The sequence below is a fragment of the Pelodiscus sinensis genome, chromosome 26 (genome assembly GCF_052426305.1).
Source record: "Pelodiscus sinensis isolate ZL-2025 chromosome 26, ASM5242630v1, whole genome shotgun sequence".
Classification (NCBI taxonomy): domain Eukaryota; kingdom Metazoa; phylum Chordata; order Testudines; family Trionychidae; genus Pelodiscus; species Pelodiscus sinensis.
The window spans coordinates 21,712,946-21,736,398 of record NC_143077.1 but is presented as its reverse complement, the minus strand read 5'-3'; the positions used below and the strand labels follow the sequence as shown (position 1 = coordinate 21,736,398).

Sequence of the window (23,453 nt, the reverse complement as noted above, 5' to 3'; positions counted from 1 at the left end):
TGGGTGAGACCAAAGGTCCAACTAGCCCAGTAGCCTGTCTGCCGACAGCGGCCAACACTAGGAACCCTGGAGGGGATGGACCGAAGACAGTGACCAACCAATTTGTCTCGTGCCATCCCTCTCCAGCCTTCCACAAACTTTGGGCAGGGACACCACTCCTACCCCCTGGCTAATACCACTCCATGGACCCAACCTCCATGACTTGATCTCCCTTCCCTTTAAACTCTGTTCTAGTTGTAGCCTTCACAGCCTCCTGCAGCAAGGAGTTCCACAGGTTGACTCTTTGCTTTGTGAAGAACAACTTTCTGTTACTAGTTTGAAGCCTGCTACCCATTCCTTTCCTTTGGTGTCCTCTAGTCCTTCTTTCTGGGAACTAATGAAGAACTTTTCTGTATGCACCCTCTCCACCCAACTCCTGCTTTTAGAGACCTCTATCCTGTCCCCCCTCTGTCTCCTCTTTTCTAAGCTGAAAAGTCCCAGTCTCTTTAGCCTCTCTTCATATGGGACCTGTTCCCAACCCCTGATCATTTTAGTTGCCCTCGCCTCTCCCAGCCTCTCTCTTCCCCTCTCCCACCTCCTTTTCCCAGTCTCCCCCAGTTTTGTTCAATAAAGACAGATTCCATTTTTGAACACAATTGTCCTTTATTTTGTACATCAAGAAAAGGGGCTAGGGAAGGGTAAGAGGAAGGAGGTGAGGGAGGAATGGGGTACGAGCCCCCGATGGGGAGGACTGGGCTGGCTCTGCGGGCTTCTGGGGGTGGAAGCTCTCCTGCAGCCCCCCAATTGCTCCCTCTCCCCAGATGTCAGCCTGCGGCAAGTGCAGCCAGTCTGATGGCCGAGTGGTGTGATGTGCCCAGTGTGGGTACTCCAGGCACTCCAAGCCAGGACTGCTTTGCAAGCGGGGCACCCCTGAGAACTGTCTGTCCGGGGTGGGGGTCGGGTCCCTTTAAGCGCAGCCCTCGGCTAGCCTAAGACAGCATCTCCACGCTCTAAGTCCTCCTCTGATGCCCTGCTGGCACTGCTTCCGGCCATCCTTAAGCCCGGTTCAGGGTCCACTTAATGTGGACATGCTAGTTCGAATTAGCAAAACGCTAATTCAAACTTGTTTTTAGTTCTAGACGTGTTAGTTTGAATTAACGTTGTAGTGTAGACATACCCTTTGTTACTAATCTGTGTGCTGCAGTGGTGTCTGCTGAAGTTATTACAGACTGATGTGAAAAGGTGTCCTACTGCACAAGAAGAAATAAGGCACCATCCCTAGAAACCTTTAGAAAAGGATTTCAGAGTAACTCCTTGAGAGTTTATTGAGATCTCTCAGGAGGATTCAAGCGACATCCCTCTTTACATAATAAAACTGTTCCAAATCGTCTACCTGCCAAAGTCTATAGGGGAATAAAAAGTAGATGACAACTTTACCTTTCTTTTAAAAGTCGATAGCTGCATCCCATGAAATTGAAGGCATTGTTAATTTATCACTGTAACGGGACATCCAATTACACACTTACCCAAGGTACCTTCCCCGGCATCTGGGTTCCCAGATTCAACTTCCAGAACTAATTGGACTGCAGTGGAGTCTCAAACAGATTCTGGTTCCTGGAATTGCTGGACCCCTGGTTACATGCCCCCCATCAGGGACTTGTGACTTAGGCTGGTTGTGTATCCATGGTGGTTATGGGTCTCTGCCACGTATGGGCTGCAGCTCGTTGTAAAAGTGGCAGGTCTCCAAGTAAGCACCAGGTCAACTGTGAGTACAGGACAGTTAGACAGAACTGCAGGGTCTCCATGTGTAGATAAAATGAGGGTGGAGGGAGGAAGGGTTTAGGTGCCATCACTTAACTCTGTGGGTATGTCTATACTACCACCCTTGTTCGAACTAGGGTGGTTAATGTAGTCATACGAACTTGCAAATGAAGCCCGGGATTTGAATTTCCTGGGCTTCATTTGCATGTTGCCGGGCGCCGCCATTTTTAAATGTCCGCTAGTGCGGACTCCGTGCCCACGGCTACACGCAGCACGAACTAGATAGTTCGGATTAGGCTTCCTATTCCAAACTACCTGTACGCCTCGTTCCATGAGGAGCAATGGTAGTACGGAATAGGAAGCCTAATCCGAACTATCTAGTTCGTGCTGCGTGTAGCCGTGGGCACGGAGTCCGAACTAGCAGACATTTAAAAATGGCAGCGCCCGGCAACATGCAAATGAAGCCCGGGAAATTCAAATCCCGGGCTTCATTTGCAAGTTCATATGACTACATTAACCACCCTAGTTCGAAGAAGGGTGGTAGTGTAGACATACCCTGTGTGTCCTACCTGAGGGCTTGGAGCAGCCTCCCTCCTATCTAGACTGTGGTGGGGGTCAGCCTGGACTAATCATCCCTAAAAGCACCACTTGTCCAGAAGAGGGGTTGCTCTTTCTCCAACTGCTCTGGCAGATGGGGAGGGCACACAACTCTGCACAGGTGAGCACCATGCTACCTGGGGGCACTGCAGCCTGCTCCCATCCCCCCCTGAAAAGTGGTAGGGGCAGGTAGGGTTGCATACCCCTCCCCCCAAGTTTTCTGCCAGGGTTTGCTGGTCAAGTCCACCCTCCCACCCAGGGCCATTGCTGGAGCCCAGGACCAGGAGAGGCAAACAAATGTCATGAGCACCAAATTGCTCTGTGTGCATGTGTGTCATGGGTGGAAGGGGGGAACGCTGCTTTGGTTCTGCAGGGAGAGGTAGGGGAGGAGCAGTGTTCAGAGGTGTTTAAAAAAAACCCAAAGAGAAAAGTTTTGCTGATGACAAGGACTGGTGCGGACAGCGCTTTGCGACAAAGCTAGACCCACTTGTTGGGGTAGAAGTTTTGTTGGTAGGAGAAGTCTCCAAGTTCTGAAATGACCCTCCTATTCCAAGTGCCTTCCAGAGCTACTGGCAAATGTCTCTTCCCAGCGCCTTGGGAGAAGGAGGCCTGGTGAGCCCCACATTAGAAGTGGTGGAGTAAGGCCCAGATTCTGGGAACTTGCCTAAGATCACACACCAAGTTTGTAGCAGAGCTGAGAACTGAGCCCAGGGCTCTTCAGTCCTGCTGCGGAGGCTCAACCACACCCTGCCTCACCACCAAGGTTCCTTCTAAAACAGTTTCTTGCCATTTTAACCAGAAAGGACACTCTCTCAATGACTTAACCACCTGCATTCTGCTACAAAGACCTTTTACATCTGCACTTGAAAGGGAATCCTCTGAACTGTCATTCATGTTAAAATTCGACACTCTCCGGGAAGGAATGAACAAACACTCAAACTATCTTACCCATTACCAAGATAGCTTCCCCAATTATCACCTCTAATACCATTAGCTCACAGACATCCCACTCTCCCCACCTCTAATATCATCAATTCACAGACACTTACCTTCCTTCCTCCCCCCCCCCCTGCTTCCCCCTCCTGTTCTGAAATGTGATTTGTCCTTTTCATATGTGTTCATTTTTTTAATTGTATCCTTTGGTATATATGGCTGTGACTATTTTCTGAGGAAGTGGGTCTGGCCCACGAAAGCTCATCATCTAATAAACCATCTTGTTAGTCTTTAAAGTGCTACATTGTCCTGCATTTTGCTTCAGCTACCCCAGACTAACACGGCTACATTTCTATCACTATTCTAAGCCCACGACTGCCTGACGAGCCCCACACTGGGCTCAGGGCTGCCAGGGGAACCAGCTCCAGCAGCAGGGCCAGATTAAGAAAGGGGCATTAGAGGCTGCAGTCTGGGACCCTTGGCTACAGCCCATAAAGCTTCAGTGTTCTGGGCCAGCCCTTCCTGGCTGCTGTTCCTTCTCCCTGCTGGAGCCGCATCACCGGGAGCACCAGGAAGCTTGGTCCCCACAGTTCTCATTGGCCAGGAAACACAGACAATGGGAACTATGAGGGGTGGGGCCTGCAGGCGAGGGTGGGGAAGCACAGAGCCATCCATCCCAATACCATGCATGAGCCCTGAGCCCCCTCCACCACCTTCGATCCCTCCTAGACCGCACATTCCTACCCTGACCTCCGTTCCGCATCCTGTACAGACCCCGCACCTCCACCCTCCTGAGCCAGCTCCCGCACTCCAAACCCCTCGGCCCCAGCTTGGAGCCCCCTCCTGCATCCCAACACCTCATTCCCAGCCCCACTCCAGAGCCCCCACCCCCTCCCACAGCCTGCACCCCTCAGTCCCACTCCTGCCATAGAACATCCATGGACAGAATAAATGTTATGGGCACCAATATGGATGTCATCACCAGATTGGTGCACAGAACAAAATGCATTCCATACATGGACATAGCACATTAGAGGGAACATTGCTTCTCGATATTTTCTTCTGCAAAATGTCTCTTTCTGTTTTCAGTATATCCATGAAAAAATAAAATAGCACATAAATAAGAGCCATATCATTTAAAGTATATTCACATGCTGTTTATTTTTGTAGGATTTCTCCACTTTTGATTCCATTGATGATAAAATGTATAAAAATAATTTTAAACAATACTTGTTTTATAGTCATATAGCATGCATCCCTCCACAACAGGGAGGGTGAGAAATGAAATAGGCTCCACGTAACTCACATGCCCCTTTCCTGATTCTAACTGTCACATTCAGTGTCACAACATTATGAACAATTATCCAGATACCCATTACTGGCTCAACACATTTTCAATGGGTAGGATGGGTACAGATTAGGGATGTAATAGTGCAGTCAACTAACCGATTAACCGATAAGCAGAAGTTTAGAGGTTAATGCTATTGTGCTTAGAGGTTAATGCTATAGACCAGTGGTCTCCAACCTTTTTAAGCACAAGATCACTTTTTGAACTTAAGTGCAATCCAAGATCTACCTCAAACACAAATACCCTTGTCCCGCCTCCTTCGTGCCACTTCTCTGAGGCCCTACCCCTGCTCACTCTGTCCTCCCTCTTTCCCCCATCTTTCTCCCTTTCACCAGGCAGGGGCAGATGGTTGGGGAATAGGCTCTCGTCTTGGTCTAAGGGATATGGAGTGAGAGGAGCTCTGAGCTCAGCCTGGGGCAGGGAGTTGGGGTAGAGGGGATTCAGGGTACAGGCTCTGAGGGCATTTGAGTCTAAGGGGCTCAGGACTAGGACAGGGGCTTGAGCTGCAGGAGGGGTTCATGACTGGGGCAGGGGTTTAAGATTCTGGCTCCAACTGGACACTGCTGACCTCAGGTGGCTCCTGGGTGGTGGTGCAGTGGGGCTAAGGCAGGCTCACCCCTTCCCTGGCCCTGCACCACTCCCAAAAGCAGCCAGCAAACTCCCTGCATCCCAAGCCCGGTGCCCCCCTCTGTTCTGTGAAGACAGAATGCAGGGTGGGAAAGGGGCACCCTGACATCAGTGCTCCCTCCTCTCCCTTCCCTGCTCTGCAGAGCAAGCAGGAGGCTCCCAGGAGGGGGCAGGCAGCTCCAATGCAAAGGGCAGGAGACGCAAAGCAGTGAGGGGAGGGGCAGCTGAAGTGCTGTGCTTGACCAAACCAGTCAGGATCCCCTGTCAGAGACTTCACGCTCTACCAGTAGATCCAATCTACTGGCTGGTGACCACTGCTATAGACTATATGCATTTCTTCCCCACCCTCCTGGCCAGCAACCCGGCTCAGTCCTGGCTTGTGCCAGGTCTGGGACCTACCTCTGCTGTGGCTCTGCATTTAAAATGTATTAGGAGCCGGGCAGGCAGGCAGCCCAGCTCAGTTCCGGCTCATGCTGGGTCAGGAAGACCAGACCCGCCCACAGGCAAGGGCTGCTGCCTCTTTATCAGAGGTGATAGCACAGGGTGACAGGCAGCCAGTCCGTGAGGGGAGCTGGTTTTTAAACTGCCTCTCCTCACAGACCAACTCCTGCCTGGCACCCCACGCTGCTGCCTCTGATACAGAGGCAGCAGCACAGAGTGGCAGGGGGCTCCTCGGGAGTGAGATGCGCTGGCTGCCAGCCCCGTGCCCCGGGACGATAGAATAGTCGACTAACAGATAAGAATTCACGAGGTTACTTGACTATTCAGTTAACTGACATTTCACATCCCTAGTACAGATATGTGGGAGAAAAATCAAATAACTCCAATTGTGTCTAAAGGGGGGACTGTGCAGGAAATCAAAACTCTAAAAGAAAACTGCTGTAAGGGTTAAAAGTTTTCCAGACCTCTCTCCCTGTAACAGAGAGAAATCAAATTAACTCTAATCAAGACCCTTACAATGCCTCCCATCTCAAGTTCATGGATACTCCTAGTCTGTCACAATTTGTCATGTAAACCCTTATCTTTGGCACAGTTTGCCTTGTAAGACCACTCACTCCACATTCTCATATGGCTTTGTTCTGTAAAACTTACTTCTAGCACTCCTGGGGTGAACAGAAGTCTCAGAGTGCTTCTGCTGAGACTTTAATATGTTAAAGAAGAACAATCAACAACTGAACTGTCTAAGCATTCTGTATATAGGATACCTGAATCTGTCTCTCTTTGCTGCTGCTTCACTCTTGGTGTGACAGCCTGCATGCATGCATCATAAAGTTTTCTCTTCTAGGTTTCTCTCCTGCCTCACTGATTTGACCTCCGGCCTCGGACCCTTCTGGGGGCTCTGTACCCCAGGGGAGCGAGATTTCCCCCTCAGATAAGGCCTCGAAAGTTAATATACCTTCCCCGCAGCAGCCACCCTCATTCACAATTGAGAATTTCTGCTAATACTATTCACAAGAAATAGAGTTGGGACCCACACATATTTCTGCTCCCACCGTGTCACACCCATGTCACACTACAGCAGGGGATTTGGCTTTCCTATTCATTCCAGCACGCTTCTTACAAAACTTCCTCCATCTCCTGATTTTGTAAGTATACACGCTCACTGCAGAGACCGGGAAGAAGTTCTATGAAAAGATGTATAACCACAGACAAAAAATAAATACAAAATGATTGGCAAGAAGTTCTCCATTACATGTACATCAAACTAGCAACAGAGACAGCAACTATCAGTCCAAACTGGAGGCCTGAGTCCACAAGCCACAAGATGGGCTGTGGGGATGCACTGGGACAAATGACAAAACAAGAAAGTAGCAGGACTAAGAATATTTTTTGAACTGGATTAGTTTCTGGAAGGCCTGCTTAAACTCTTCATTAAAAGCAGTATATATGACTGGATTGATAAGTGAGTTTAAGTAACCTAGCCATGTGAAAAAGTCCAATAGGATCGGATGAAACCAGCAGGCATCCTGACAGATGGGCAGGATCAGGGTCACAACAAAAAATGGTAGCCAGCAGAAAATAAAAGCTCCCAGGATAATACCCAGAGTTTTTGTGGCTTTCCTTTCTCTTGCAGCAGAAATTCGTTTCCTTTCCAGGATACTATCTGCAAGTTTGATTTTCACATGATTGATAAACACAGGGGAGCCCCCAGAATGGGCATGCCCCTCATGAAGATTAGAGTTAATGGAGCAGAGGGATGACCCAGTGGAGCCAGTAATCAGGTGGGCTGTGGTAAATCGTTTTCCGTATAATGAAGGAGGCTTAAGAATCCTGGACCGAGCTGCTATGTACATTCTCCCATACAGTATAACCAGGAGTACAGTCGGGATATAGAAAGCACCACAGGTGGAATAGATTGTGTAGGAAATCTGGTCAGTGTTCACACTACAGTCTGCCATTTCTTCATGAGCTTTTGCCTGTCTCCAGAAAAGCGGTGGCATAGAAATACAAATTGAGATCACCCAGACAAGAGCTATCATGAGGGCTGCTCTGCCAGCCGTCCGACGCTTGGTGTATTCCAGAGCATTTGTGATGGCCCAGTACCTGTCCAGCGCAATGACACAGAGGTGCAGTATGGAGGCTGTGCAGCAGGTGATGTCGGATGATAGCCAGATATCGCACATAACTTGGCCCAACGCCCACGTGTGGCTGACAGTATAAGCAATGCTGATTGGCATGACTAAGATAGAGACCAAGAGATCAGTCACGGCCAAGGAGCCAATGAGATAATTTGCAGGTGTATGAAGCTTTCTAGTCAGAAAAATGGTGATAATCACAAAAGAATTGAAAAGAACCGTTGCCAGAGTGATAGCAGACAGAATGACGGCTAGTAAGATCCTCAGCCCTAGCAATGTGGTCTCATCCCAAGCCATCGGCATTTCAGTGGAGTTAAGAGACTCATTGGATGTATTCTGGCGAGAAAGTTCTTGTGAATGGTTACACTGGGGCATTTTTTTATTTTCCATTGCAATTTCAATGTGACTGTTTCACCTGAAATGGAACTTTTGTGGATAACACCAAGTCTGGGGAGAACAACCTCTGGGTAACAGGTGAAGAATTTTCTAAATTAGATTCCTGCAGTTTATTTCAACACATCTCTTGTACCACTACACTAAGCAGCAAGTTCTAACACAATCATCCAGTTGTTATTTCTGCCATACTTTGACACTGGCTAGAGTATAAAGGGTGGGAATTTACGGGTATTCCATTTTTATTTCACAATTTCTCATCTAGCCAAAGGCCAAAAAGTGTTTTAATTTCTGTTCTGTCCACATCTTCTTTTTGAGCTAATTCTCAGTACTGGAGAGTGAAATGCAGAGTGGAACATCTGACATTGCCATATTGGCCTGTCTTTGAGACAAAACTTTCTAAGAAAACTCTTGCCCACAGTTAATAGCTGAACATGGCAACTCTTCTCACAGGGAACTCTCCCTTCCATGAGTACATATGACAATACAAGACTGTATGGTGCCAGACACACTTATTAGGCCCTATGTAGTCATTTGTTCCAAGTTCTAGCAGTATGCACATCTCCAGACCACCCTGGCTTTCTCTCACCTGTCCATGCAACCCTTAAATGCTAGCTGTGACTGCTGAATGGTTAACGAGTTCAATGCTGTGGACCTGAAATTCATAGGATGTCCCAGTTACTGAATTGGCCATGACTGAGTAGATGGTGAATGATTCTAATGAGCGGTGGTGCAATCATTCCCCCAACCAAAGATGGACTTCCTCGTCTGACATGGCTGGTAATCGCCGAACAGATCTAAAGAGAGAAAGCGAGTGCGTTAGCCCAGAACTGTGGAATCGTGTGATGTGGAAGTTCACAGCCTCAATGTTAGACCGGGCCCTTTGGGCATTAATGGAGCCACAGGCCTCTTTTTATGTATTTCATTAGATTTAGTAAGTGACTGTCTATATAACAAATAGTCTGGTAGCACTTTAAAGACTAACGAAACATGTAGATGGTATCATGAGCTTTCCTGAGAAAAACCCACTTCTTCAGATGACCGGAGTGTTGGAAGTCCATATCTAAGGATAAATAAAGGAGAGGGGGCGGGGAGGGGAGGAAGAAAAAGAGAGTCAGTGAGTAGATAAAACTTAAAAAACAACAATCAGTCTAGCAGCACTCTAAGGACCAACGAAACATGTAGATGGTGAGTAGATAGTTCAAGTAGTTACAGGAGTCGGTTAAGAACCATTAGCAACTCCATTGGCTGGTTGGTTAGTTAAGTTATTAAAAGGTGGAAGATAGTGTGTGAGCCATCGAATATCCTTGTTTAATCATCCTGGAACCCATCCCTGCTATCAGCCCTGCTGCAACTCTGCACACACATCTATACAAAAGATTTAATCACTGGACCCAATGACATCAGCCACCAAATCAAAGGCTCATTTAACTGCACATCCATTAATGTGATCTATGCCATCAAATGCCAACAATGTCCCACTGCCATGTATATTGGCCAAACTGGACAATCTCTATGGGAAAGAATTAATGGACACACACCAGATATCCAAAAAGGCAACACACAAAAACCTGTTGGAGAACACTTTGATCTTCCTGGACACTCATTAATGGATCTTCAAGTTACCATTTTGTTTCAGACCAATTCCACAAGCCAAATACACAGAAAAGGATTGGAACTTAACTTCATTCCCAAGTTTAATTCTTATGCTAATGGTCTAAACAAGGATATTGGTTGGCTCACACACTATCTTCCTCCTTCTAATAACTTTAGCAATCAAAGAAACAATGAAGGTGCTAATGGTTCTTAACAGACTCCTGTAACTACTTGAACCATCTACTCACCATCCACATGTTTTGTTGGTCCTTAGAGTGCTGCTAGACTGACTTGTTTTTTAAAATTTATCTACTCACTATCTCTCTTTTTCTCCCTCTCCCCCCCCCCCCTTCCCTTATTTTTCCTTGGATCTGGACTTACAATACTCTGGTCATCTGAAGAAGTGGGTTTTTCCCACAAAAGCTCATGATACCATCTACATGTTTTATTAGTCTTTAAAGTGCTACTAGACTTTTTGTTGTTTTTTAAATTTTTCTTGTTGCAGACTAATTCGGTTACCCTCTGAAGCTTTTGTTTATATAACCAGAGCCTTAATATCTCAGCCAGCTCCACTGCACACATAATAAGGTCACATCTCCATTTACCAGAGGACTAATACTCTTGTGATCAATCTTCTGGGGTTTGATTTAATGGGTCTAGTAAAGATCCGCTAAATCGAACCTGAGAGCATCCCTACTGTCACCAGTATTCCTTGCTATCATGAGAAGTAAGGGAAGTCGACAGGAGCATTTCTCTCATCAACCTCTCGCTGCAAAGTCAGCGACAAGCTTGGCTTAAGGTACGTCAACTCCAGCTACGTTATTTACATAGCTGGAATTGTGAACCTTAAGCTGACTTTCCGGGTGTAGTGCACTGGCTTTGATCCCTACCACTGGCACTGCTTTGTTGCCTGTTCCTTCTGGAAACAGCCAAGAAAACTGGCAACCTTGTTTCATGCCACAATGGTTTACAAATCTGGGTTCTAGTAGAGCACATGTGCTGAAAGTTCCTCAGAGAAATGTCCTACCAATAGCCCCCCTTCTGAAATTAACCAGCCCAAGCATCTCTCCTGATCACAAATAATGCAACTTCATGGTGGAAAAGCATCTGTCAAAGGCAAAGGTCCAAACCACTTAAGGCTTTGTAGGACAAGACAAACCCCGTGAATCCCACTGAGAACTGAGCCCAAAGTGGGCCACAGAGTCTGGCCCAAAGTGGAGTCTGGAGACACTAGGCTCCTCAGAGAGAAGGTTTCCGCTGTTCTTCCTCACAGGCTTATTTTGAATGGGACATTTCTGTTTAGAGAGAGTTGTTGCTTCAGCAACTTGCACTGGAACGTTTCAGATCGCTCCTTAAACCAGGGGTGGGGCGCCTTCTCTGGGTCAGGTGCCAGTCAGGGACTGCATACAAGTGAGAAACAAAAAACCCACCACATAGCAACAGGGGCTCCCCAAGCCTCAGGGGCCAGATCCAGCATTCATCCCCTGGGCCTTAGATTCCCCACCCCACCCTAGATTATTTCTGGGTTCGAAAGTTAGCAAAAAACAACCCCACAAAAGAAAAGCTTTCTGTAAATCTGCTAAAAGTCCCATTTTGAAGCCCTGAGCTAAAATTCAGCCTAACAGAGTTTTTTGAACTGAATAACAACTCAGAAATTGCCATTTTCCAGTTGGGAATACTGAAGTATATTTACCTGGGCACTGGGCTCCTCTCATAGGCCAACTCACAAGCAAACCCTACAACAACAAAACAGATCAGAAACATTACGTACAGACAACAGAATCCTGCAGCCAAGTTCAAATCTTTGCAAAACATTTCTCACACTCAAGTTCTCTCTGTTTTAGACTGACATTCCCTATTTGTCATAAGGAAGAGCCATTCTTCCAATCTGATTCTAAATCAGCAATGAAAAATAAAATCCAGACCACACCTGCCAAGCCTTGAATATCAAAATGTTGCCATATTGATCCTCACAGTTCTATGCCCAAAAGGGGAATCAAAATCTTGATGTAAAGGGTTGCCAGGTGTCCAGTTTTCTACCGGACAGTCCAGTATATACACCGTCTGTCTGGTAGAAAAATTCAGAAAATACTGGACATGTGCAATGTCCAGTATTTTCTGAATTTCCGGCTGGGCGCCAGACTGAAGCCTGGCGGGGGCGAAGGAGCGACTGGGAGGCGGAGCTGCGATCGGCACTGGGAGCCCTGTAGTCGCGTGCAAAATCCAGGTGGGGAGAGGTGGGGGCCGGGACTCCCAGCCACCACCACCCCTCCCCCCCGCCCAGCTTTTGCACGGGACCAGAGGCTCCCAGCGCCAATTGCGGCCCCACCTCCCAGCTGGGAGCCTCTGGTTGCATGCAGAAGCCAGGCGCGGGGAGTGACTCCCAGCCCCGCCCCCGCCCGGCTTCTGCTCCCAACTAAAGGGAGTGCCTGTCAGGGGCGCAGTCCGAAGGACTCTGGCTGTTGCCAGTGGCTGTCCGCCCCACCCCCCGCCAGATCTACTTCCCAGCCCCCCCTTCCTCCCAGCCAGCCCCATGGCCCCTTGACACCCCCCCTCCCGTCAGCTCTGTTTCCCGCCCCCTCCCTTCCTCCAGTCTAACCCCGCACCCCCGGACCTCCCACCTCCTGACAGCTCTGCTTCCTGCCCCACCCACCTCCCGGCCAGCCCTCCCCCCCACCCCGCCCATGATCAAGTGTGTCCGGTTTTTTGGCGGGGTCTACCTGGCAACCCTATGTGATGCACAAAATTCTAATGCAAACTAACTGTTCCCAAATGAAAATCTTGAATGTTCCAAAGCCAGGGAAAGACTATCATCTAGGAAAAAACTCCTGGTGCAATTCAAAAGTTCTACTCTGGCTGACAAAGCAGCAGGGCCTGATGGATATAGGATAATTTATATAAGCAGCTAAGTTTCTTGCTAGGCACAGCCAGGCCATACTGCACTGACTCTCTCTTGCCTACACCAAATTAAACCACAAAGGAGCTAAGGTGCTTAAGTCCACGCTCCTAGAGGTAGTTTTCTAGAGTGTCTCAGAGATGGATTTTCAAAGGTATCCAGGCAGCTAAATGGTTCAGACAGGTGCTTAGTAAGACTTTCAAAATTGCCAGTGGCCAGCTCCACTTCTGAACACTTGGGCTGGATTCATAAAGGAACTTTGGCATCCAACTCTCAGTGTAGACACCTACATGCCAGTATCAGGCCCCACTAGGCTGCTCCTGAACCTGGTAGGTGCCTACACTCACTCAGCACCTAGGTACCCAGCATGCACCCTGCAGCTCCACACCAGGTGCCCAAATGCCCAACCATCCAGGGGCGGATATAGAGCAGGGCGAACGGGGCGGCCGCCCCACACATGCGCTGTGGCAAAGCGGGGGCCCCGCAGAATTATGCTGCCCGGGGCCCCGCAAAATGGTCATCTGCCCCTGCAACCATCCCTGCAATGCATCAAAGGAAGGGCGACAAGCACTGCTCCACCTCACCTGCCTGGGGGCCCTACCTGAGCAGCGTGCTCCGAGATCACTTGCCATATTGAGCCTATCTGTGAACTAGCATAAAAGAGAGGAGGGTGGAGGAAGCCTCCTGCCTTGTGTTTAGCCTAGGACTCAACACCCTCCCCTGCCATAGACTCATACAATAGAATCATAGAACACTAGAACTGGAAGGGACCCTGCGAAGTCATCGAGTTCATCCCCTGCCCTCAAGGCAACAAAATTGATAGAAAATATGATCGATGAGGGAAGACTGAAAGAATTGGGTTTGTTTAGTTTAGAAAAGAGAAGACTACGAGGGGACATGATAGCAACTTTCAAGTACCTAAAAGGTGGTAACAAGAAGGAGGGAGAAAAATTGTATTCCTTGGCCTCTGAGGATAGGACAAGAAGCAATGGGCTTATACTGCAGCAAGGGAGGTTTAGGTTGGACATTAGGAAAAACTTCCTGCCTGTCAGGGTGGTTAAACACTGGAATAAATTGCCCAGGGAGGTTGTGGAATCCCCATCTCTGGAGATATTTAAGAGCAGGTTGGAGAAACACCTCTCAGGGATGGTCTAGATGGTGCTTGGTCCTGCCATGAGGGCAGGAGACTGGACTCAAAGACCTCTCAAGGTCCCTTCCAGTTCTAGTAGTCTACGATTCTATGCATAGCCCAGCCTCCCCACACACACTTCCACCTGAGGGGAAGAAGGGCTGTGAATAAGCTGAGTGCTCTAGCCGTCGTGTGAGAGAGGGCTGCGGTTGCCTCATTGAGCATAAACACCGAAAAAGCCATGAGCATGGCTCTGGGCTGGAAACTCACTTAACCCTGTGCCAATTACTTCAGCCACCATTTGACAGCTTCAGCAGCAGAGACTGATATTTTGCTCAAGGGCATGTACCAGAGCCCAGTGGTTGGAGTCCTCACCTGAGAACCAGCAGGGCTGTCAAACTCCTTCTGGGGGCATGAACTGAGGCTCTTCCCCAGGCTAGGTAAGTGCCCTGAGCACTGGGCTGCGTGATCGGAGGAAGCCCTCCTCCTTCTCACAAAAACATAGCAGGTGCCAAATACCAAGAGCGGGTTTGCAGCCAAGACTCCCAAGCAGAGGGAGGCACCTCCTGCAGCCTGGGTTGTGGTGCCAAAGTCTCTGAGCATGGCAAGGCTTAAGACATACCTGCTGCCTCAGCATCTTTCATTGGCCAGCTTGGGTGGTTCTCCGTCTAGTTGTTTGTTTTTGTGAATCCCATTCTTGGACACCTACTTCTCATTCATTGTATTTGGTGCCTGGACAACTTGCTCTCGCTTCATGATTCTCCTAATCCCAGTCCCCAACACCTGAGGCTACATCTACACTGTTTGACCGGTTAAACAGTAATAAGTCACTAGGACCAGACCAAGAGTTCTGAAGGATTTCAGTAACCTATCATTTAAATCTGCTTCTGCACCAGATGGCTAGAAAACAGCTAAAGTAACATCCTTTTATAAAAGAAGACTCCAGAGGTGATCCCAGCAATTACATATTATAAATCTAACTTCAATCCTGGACAAATATTCAAAACTACAGAAAACAACAGAATTGTCAGACACGTAGATGAACATAATTTGTTGGGTAAGAGTTAACATGTGTTTTGTAAAGGGAAATCATGCCTCACCCATAAATTATAATTATTAGAAGGAGTCAACAAGCATGTTGGCAAGGGGGATCTAGTGGATATCATGTACTTAGACTTGCAGAAAGCCTTTGACAAGATCCCTCACCAAAGGCTGTTAAGCAAATAAGCAGATCTAGTATAAGAGGGATCATTTAGCTGTTACCACTCAAAAGAGATCTTGGGAGTCACTGTGGATAGTCCTTTGAAAACATCACTCAATATGTAGCTGAATAAAAAAGAGAAAAAAAAAACAAGCAGAATGTTCAGAGTCATTAGGAAAGAGACAGGCAATAAGACAGAAAATATCACAATGCCAATATATAAATCCATGGTACACCCACATCTTGAATACTCTTTGCAGAGCTAGTTGCCCCAACTCAAAAAGGCTAAGAGGGGATATGATAGAGGTCTCTAAAATTGTGACTGCTGCGGAGAAAGTAGATAAGGAAATGTTATTTACTCCTCAGAACACAAGAACTAGGGGTCACCAAATAAAATTAATAGGTAGTAGGTTTAAAACAAGCTAAAGGAAGTTTTTCTTCACACAACACACAGACAATCTGTGGAAATCATCACCAAGGGATGTTCTGAAGGTCAAAGTTATGACAGGGCTCAGAAAAGAACCAGATACATTCATGGAGGTTAGGTCCATCAATGGCTACTAGCCAGGATGGGCAGGGATGGTGTCCCTGGCCTCTGTTGGCTGGAATCTGAGACTGGATGACAGGTGAAGGATCGTTTCATGATTACCTGCTCTGCTGATATCTTCTGAAGCACCTGGTGCTGGCCATTGTCGACAGACAGGCTACTGGGCTAGATGGACCTTTGGTCTGAACTAGTCTGGCCGTTCCTATGTTCTTATTACCTGTGGCTGACTCATTTCAGCTGATTTGAGCTCATGGGGCTTGGGCTGCCAGGCTGTTTAATTGTGGTGTCAACATTCAGGTGATATGGCTCGGACTTGCAGTCAGGGCAGATCTGCAAACAAGTCTTTGGGCCTGGACCCCCAAGCAAGGTGGGGCAACAACCAGTCTATGCCACTGGCCTGCAATCAGGGCAGAGCAACAATCAGCCAGGGTCTCACTTAAACAAACTGGGCAGCAGGAGTGGCGAATGCTAAAAGCGAGCACACCCCTATCCCGGAGCTGGAAGGAAGACAGCAAAAACTAGGTTCAAATTCTCACCAAAGTAGCTCCAAAATGGAAGCTGGAGATAGCACAACAATAACCCTGAGTCAGAGTTTGAGGAGTTTGTTTACTTCATGTACTCAGAATTTAGAGGCTGTGCCTGTTAACGAACAAAAGCTGGAAATGGTCATTGATCCCAGGAGGGAAAGAAACTATTCATGTTGCCTTTTTGAATTAATAAATAACCAGCATTACTCTCCTATAAGAAAGAGTATTTTGCCTGAGTTCCAAAGCACCAGCCCACTGAACTATAGCTATGGCTGTGGCATTGTGTTGAGGGACTCAAAGACAGACTTTTTACAAGAGCTTAGGCATCTGGAGATGAATGTGTTTTCCAAACTTCCAAGTTGGCTCTGAGCTGCAGAACATTGGTCTCTACTCAGCCTTCATGGCATCTCTGAATGCCTCGTTGCTCATAATCAGATCTGGCAGAAAACAGACCTGTCAGCAGTGAAGAGAAGAAGAAAGACCCAATATACAGCCCTGCCAGGAATTGTGCAAATGCTCCAGCTGGGGACATGCTACAATGGTGTCTCACAATGAACAGTGGGAAAGGAACCCACCATCGCAGTGCTCTCCGCTGAGATGAACATGGGAGGCATGATAAGAGGTGCTTATATTCAAAACTACAGAAAACAACAGAATTGTCAGACTTAGGTTTGGTGCTGGGTGGGAGTGAGGGGCAGCCAGGAGAAGGTTAATAATTGCATATGCACCTTTCCAGGCTGTCCTTTCAGTTGGAGGCTAATAACCCGAAACAAATCACTAAGGCTACATTTAGACTGCAGGCTTCTTGCGCAAGGAGCTTTTTGTAAGATCTTCTACAAAAACTTTTTGCACAAGAGCGCATCCACACTGCAACAGCACATCAGAAAAGCGATGCGCTTTTGTGCAAGAGAGCATGCACACTGCATGGACACTCTCTCACAAGAAAGCTCTGATCAGCCACCAGAGCACTGTGCTTCTTTCGGTAGGCTGGTTTTGTGCAAAAACCTGTTTCCTATCCACAAACACCTTTTTGAGCAAGAGCTCTTGCACAAAAGGCTTATTCCTCGTAGAAATAAAGAATAACCTAGGGTGTGTCTAGACTACAGGGTTTTGTCCACAAAAGTAGACTTGTCGACAAAGCTATACCTGCATCTACACTACTGCTGAGTTCTGTCGACAGTACATCTAGACTACAGGCTTTTGTTGACAGAGGCTTCTTCGACAGATAATGTCGATAAAGCTTCTGTCATGGAAACAGAATCATAGAACTGGAAGAGACCTCAGAAGGTCATCAAGTCCAGCCCCCTGATCTAGACAGGCCCAATCCCAACTAAATCAACCTGGCCAGGGCTTTGTCAAGCCAAGACTTAAACACCTCTAGGGATGGAGACTCCACTACATCCCTAGGTAACCCATTCCAGTGCTTCACTACCCTCCTAATGAAATAGTTTTTCCTAATATCCAACCTGGACCTCTCCCACCACAACTTGAGACCATCGCTCCTTGTTCTGCCATCTGTCACTACTGAGAACAGCCTCTCTCCATCCTCTTTGGAACCTCCCTTCAGGAAGTTGAAGGCTGCTATCAAATCCCCCCTCACTCTTCGCTTCTGCAGACTAAACAGACCCAACTCCCTCAGCGTCTTCTCATAAGTCATATGCTCCAGCCCCCTAATCATTTTGGTTGCTCTCCGCTGGACCCTCTCCAATGCATCCACATCCTTTTTGTAGTGGGGGGACCCAGAACTGGACACAGTACTCCAGATGTGGGCTCACCAGAGCCAAATAAAGGGGAATAATGACATCTCTGGATCTGCTGGCAATGCTCTTCTTAATGCAACCTAAAATGCCATTAGCCTTCTTGGCTACAAGGACACACTGTTGACTCATATCCAGCTTCTCATCCACTGTAACCCCCAGGTCCTTTTCTGCAGAACTACTACTTAGCTGGTTGGTCCCCAGCCTGTAACAATTCTTGGGACTCTTCCGTCCCAAGTGCAGGACTCTTGTTGAACCTCATCAGAGTCCTTGTTGAACCTCATCAGATTTCTTGTGGCCCAGTCCTCCAATTTGTCTAAGTCACTCTGGACCCTATCTCTGCCCTCGAGCGTATCTACCTCTCCCCCTAGCTTAGTGTCATCCGCAAACTTGCTGAGGGTGCAATCCATCCCCTCACCCAGGTCATTAATAAAGATACTGAACAAAACCGGTCCTAGAAACCGACGGCCATCCTGACATCAAGCCATTGATCACTACCCGCTGGGCCTGGCCTTCTAGCCATCTTTCTATTCATCTTACTGTCAAATTATCCAATCCACATTCCCTTAACTTGCTGGCAAGAATATTGTGGGAGACTGTATCAAAAGCCTTGATAAAATCCAGGTATATCACATCCACTGACTTTCCCACATCCACGGAGCCAGTTACCTCATCATAGAAGCTAATGAGATTGGTCAGGCACGACTTTCCCTTTGTGAATCCATGCTGACTTTCCTCTCTTCCAAGTGCCTCAAAATGGATTCCTTAAGGATCCCTTCCATGATTTTTCCAGGAACCGAGGTAAGACTGATCGGCCTATAGTTCCCTGGATCGTCCTTCTTCCCTTTTTTGAAGATGGGCACTACATTTGTCTTTTTTCAATCATCCGGGATTTCTCCCGATCTCCACGACTTTTCAAAGATAATGGCCAAAGGCTCCTCAATGACATTTGCCAACTCCCTCAGTACCCTGGGATGCATTAAGTCTGGACCCATGGATTTGTGTACATTTAGGTTTTCCAAATAGTTCCTAACCTGTTCTTTACCCACCACGGGCTGTCCATCTTCATCCCATCTTGCATCACTTAGCGCATTAGTCCAGGAGCCAACCTTGTCCGTGAATACAGAGGCAAAGAAAGCACTGAGTACTTCAGCTTTCCCCACATCATCTGTCACTTCATCCAGTAGGGACCGCACATCCTCTCTGATCACCTTCTTCTTGTTAACATGCCTGTAGAAACCTCTCTTGTTATCCTTCACATCCTTAGCCAGTTGCAATTCCATCTGTGCTTTCGCCTTTCTGATAACCCCCGGCACTCTCGAACTATACATTTAAACACCTCCCTGGTCATTTGTCAAGTTTCCACTCTTTGTAAACTTCCTTTTTGTGCTTAAGTTCACCAAGGATTTCTCCTGTAAGCCAATCCGGTCTCCTCCCATGTTTGCCTCTCTTGCTATGCGTCGGGATGGTTTCTTTCTGTGCCTTCAATAAGGCTTCTTTAAAATACTGCCAGCTGTCCTGGACTCCCTTCCCCTTCATGTTAGCATCCCAGGGGATTCTGCCCATCAGATCTCTGAGGGAGTCAAAATCTGCTTTTCTGAAGTCCAAGGTGTGTATTTTACTACTCTCTTTTCTTCCTTTGGTCAGGATCCTGAAATCTACCATCTCATGATCACTGCTTCCCAGGGTGTCACCCACCTCCACTTCCCCTATTAGTTCCTCCCTGCTTGTGAGCAGAAGCTCAAGCTGCGTATGGCCCCTGGTCGGATCCTTCAGCACTTGTGCCAAGAAGTTATCCCCAACATTCTCCAAAAAGGCCTGGGTGGGCTGGCAGAACCCTGGTCCCAGCCCTAGTGGTGAACCCCTGCCCCAGCTACACCACAGCAGCCAAAGCAGGACTCTGGCTGAGCCCTGGCTGCTCTTAGTTGGACTGGGTGGGCCAGCAGAAGTGGCTGGGCAGGCAAGTGGGTGCCCAGCCCTGGCAGCTGTCCGCCAGTGGTTAACTGGTTAAACAGTAATAATGTAACTGTTTAACCACTGAACAATTGTCATGGTTCTGTGCATCTCTAGTTCAGAGTGTGTGAGCCAATTCACCAAAAGATGCCAGATAACATGGGAAAAGATTTGCACTGTGTGACCCTGGGGCATTTACACCAGCCCCCCAGACGAGAATGTGTCAAAACTTCCCCCTGCAGAGCAGCTACGAGGCACCTGTCAGGCCAGTTCTCATGGAAAGCCAAAGGGGCTACTGAGACTGACCACTTCTGGGCTTGTTACTCATTAGCGCCTGCCAAGACGGGTGTGAATGTCACAATCAACATTCCTGTACCCTGACCTCCCAAACAGTCCTTCCTTCTCTGTGGTCAGAGAATGCTCATAGAGCCATGTCCAAAGGAGGGGAGGAGAGGCAGGCACTAGATGCTTGGTTGGCTAATGTTAGCAACAAGGGGCAGCTCAGGATTAGATTTGTAATAACACAAGCATTTCGGAGAGGTTTAAAATACAATAAAATAAAATAAAATCATCCGGAAAGCAGAGCTCCAAGGTGAGTCAAGAGCTGTCCTTGCTCCCTGAAGCCTGGAGAAATCTCACTGCCCTGAAATCTCCACCAGTATCAGTTCCCGTCTTGGGCCAGGAACAAGCAATACAGGTCCAGCTGGCCATCTGGGATGGTGGTTGTGGGGGGGGGAGGGAGACTGCTGCCGGCAAAGCTGCGACTTAAGGGCCTGAGCAGCTGAACAGGAGCAGTACCAAAGGGGATGTCACTGAGAGCAGGGAAGTGGTACTGAATTCCAGTGTAGGGCACCCCGCTCTGGTGAGAAAACTTTAGGGCAGCTCCAGGGCTGAAGACAGAATTGCTGAGCTTCTGGGTAAGGTGGAGGAGGCTGGCTCCAGACTTCAGAAGAGGCAGGGCCTCAGATGAAAAGGGCAAGGCTGGGGCTAGGGCTAGCCTCCCCCCAGCCAGCACTTCAGCACTGCCAGACCCATACCACCCAGGGCTCCAGCTGCTGCCCTTTTTGCCCCTCCTGTCCTCAGTGGCCCTGAACAGCTCCATCTATTTATTTTACTGAAGAGAAAGTTAAGAGGCAATGTATATTAGAGGCCCTTTGACTTAGCAGGCAAAGGCAAATCAAGATCCAGTTGATGAAAGCTCAAGTCAGCCAAGTGCAAACTGGAAATACCAGACACATTTTAACAGGGAGGCAATTAACAGGCTTGATGGAAAACGATTCCATTTCACAAACGATTTAACCAAGACTGCTGGAAAATCTTGTTCAGGGGAGGGAAAGACCGAGAGAGAGATGGTGGGTACAGCACGGAATTGGGCTGTGCAGACCCCGCTTGAACTCCTTGCTCTGCCTGCTTCTGCACACATCCCTAGGGAGCATCTTGATCAGCAGGCTGCAGAGCCAGTCCCTCTTTCTGCCCCAATTAATAGTTAATTTCAAGAGTGAGGATCAATTCCCCCTACCAAGACTGAGAGGAGGGGTTCAGCAGGCTAACCTCAGTCATTGATGGCGAGGCCAGAAGGAATCACAGTAAGGATGTTGAGTATAAGTATTGGGTAATTGACTATTGCATTTTGCATTGACTATTCAATTAGTCGATAGGGCATCTCCGCCTTTGACATGTAGCAACAGCCCTAGGGCTGTTCCTACACTTCAAAGAGACCTCAGACCAAACCTTGTCTTGCTCACGCACAGCTTGCTCTCCCTCACCCTCCCTCCCTCCCTTTTTCTGGGCTGGGGCAGGGCTTTTGGGGGAGCAGGCTCTGGGCTGAGGCTAAGGGGTGTTCAGTATGGAAGGTGGCTCAGGGTTTAGCCTGGGGCAGAGGCTACAGTGCAGGAGGGGGGAAGGGTGTAAGCCTTGGGAGGCAGTTTAGGTGTGGGTGGGGCCACCGGGCTGAGGCAGACGGGTGGGGTGCAGGAGCAGGTTTGGGGTGCTGGCTCAGGGCTGGGGCGTGGGGCAGGCAGCGGTATGGCTCAGGCGGCACTTACCACAGGCAGCTCCCGGTTAGCAGCGCAGCGAGGCTAAGGCAAGCCGGCTACTTGTCTCCCCACCCCGCTCCCGAGGGGCCAGCGGCCGGCACCGCCCCTCGGCCCCCATTGGCCGCACTTCTTCATTCGCAGCCAATGGGAGCCGCAGGGGTGGTGCCTGCCGGCAGGAGCAGACTCCTGCCTCCCTCTGCACCGGTCCATGCGGGCTGCCTCCAGGAGCCGTCCGGGCTGGGGATGTGGCAGCGCTGCCCGGCCCCGGGCCATTGCGGGCGGCTGCGGGGCTCTCCGAGCGGACACGTTGCCCGGGCCCCGGATCATTGCGGGCGGCTGCGGGGCTCTCCGAGCGGACACGCTGCCCGGGCCCCGGGCCATTGCGGGCGGCTGCGGGGCTCTCCGAGCGGACACGCTGCCCGGGCCCGGGCCATTGCGGGCGGCTGCGGGGCTCTCCGAGCGGACACGCTGCCCGGCCCCGGATCATTGCGGGCGGCTGCGGGGCTCTCCGAGCGGACACGCTGCCCGGGCCCCGGGCCATTGCGGGCGGCTGCGGGGCTCTCCGAGCGGACACGCTGCCCGGGCCCCGGGCCATTGCGGGCGGCTGCGGGGCTCTCCGAGCGGACACGCTGCCCGGCCCCGGGCCATTGCGGGCGGCTGCGGGGCTCTCCGAGCGGACACGCTGCCCGGCCCCGGATCATTGCGGGCGGCTGCGGGGCTCTCCGAGCGGACACGCTGCCCGGGCCCCGGGCCATTGCGGGCGGCTGCGGGGCTCTCCGAGCGGACACGCTGCCCGGGCCCCGGGCCATTGCGGGCGGCTGCGGGGCTCTCCGAGCGGACACGCTGCCCGGCCCCGGGCCATTGCGGGCGGCTGCGGGGCTCTCCGAGCGGACACGCTGCCCGGGCCCGGGCCATTGCGGGCGGCTGCGGGGCTCTCCGAGCGGACACGCTGCCCGGGCCCGGGCCATTGCGGGCGGCTGCGGGGCTCTCCGAGCGGACACGCTGCCCGGCCCCGGGCCATTGCGGGCGGCTGCGGGGCTCTCCGAGCGGACACGCTGCCCGGGCCCGGGCCATTGCGGGCGGCTGCGGGGCTCTCCGAGCGGACACGCTGCCCGGCCCCGGATCATTGCGGGCGGCTGCGGGGCTCTCCGAGCGGACACGCTGCCCGGGCCCCGGGCCATTGCGGGCGGCTGCGGGGCTCTCCGAGCGGACACGCTGCCCGGCCCAGGCTGCTTTTGGCCAAACCACGTTTTCGAGGGGAAAAAGTTTTGCCGAGAACTCGCCGGTCGCCACGTAGCGGGAGCCCCGCGGTCCTGGGAGCGGGGCGCAGGCCGGGCGCAGGTCTCCTTCCCCGTCCGCAGCCCGCACTTACCGCCCGCTCCCCGCGGGGGCTGCCCCGAACCTGCCGAGCGCCCCGGGGCCCCGCGTGTGGCCGCCCGGCTCCGGCAGCGAACAGGGCTGGACGCGCGCGGCGGCCCCTGGATCGCTGGGCGTCTCGGGGACTTTCCAGCCGCCTGGGGCCGGGCCGGAGAGCGCGCGGATGGGCGGGAGCGAGGCTTCGCTTCGGTTCGACGGTGCTGGATGGTGTCGGGGGGGG

The 23,453-nt window shown here is 50.2% G+C and overlaps 1 protein-coding gene across 1 annotated transcript; it reads right to left on the bottom strand.

Annotated features, from left to right (window-relative positions):
* Window positions 1–4,411: 4,411 nt before the first annotated feature.
* Window positions 4,412–21,949, bottom strand: HTR1D (5-hydroxytryptamine receptor 1D). The gene is made up of 3 exons (XM_006113267.5): window positions 21,866–21,949; window positions 11,504–11,546; window positions 4,412–9,011 (listed from the first exon to the last, which is right to left on the bottom strand). Exon 3 carries the CDS (start codon window positions 8,209–8,211, stop codon window positions 7,063–7,065), a length of 1,149 nt encoding a protein of 382 aa, XP_006113329.3. The 5' UTR covers window positions 8,212–9,011; window positions 11,504–11,546; window positions 21,866–21,949; the 3' UTR covers window positions 4,412–7,062.
* Window positions 21,950–23,453: the final 1,504 nt, after the last annotated feature.

Bases quoted from the DNA above. Each gene is read 5' to 3' on its own strand.
- HTR1D (XM_006113267.5), bottom strand. From the start codon at position 8,211: ATGGAAAATAAAAAAATGCCCCAGTGTAACCATTCACAAGAACTTTCT.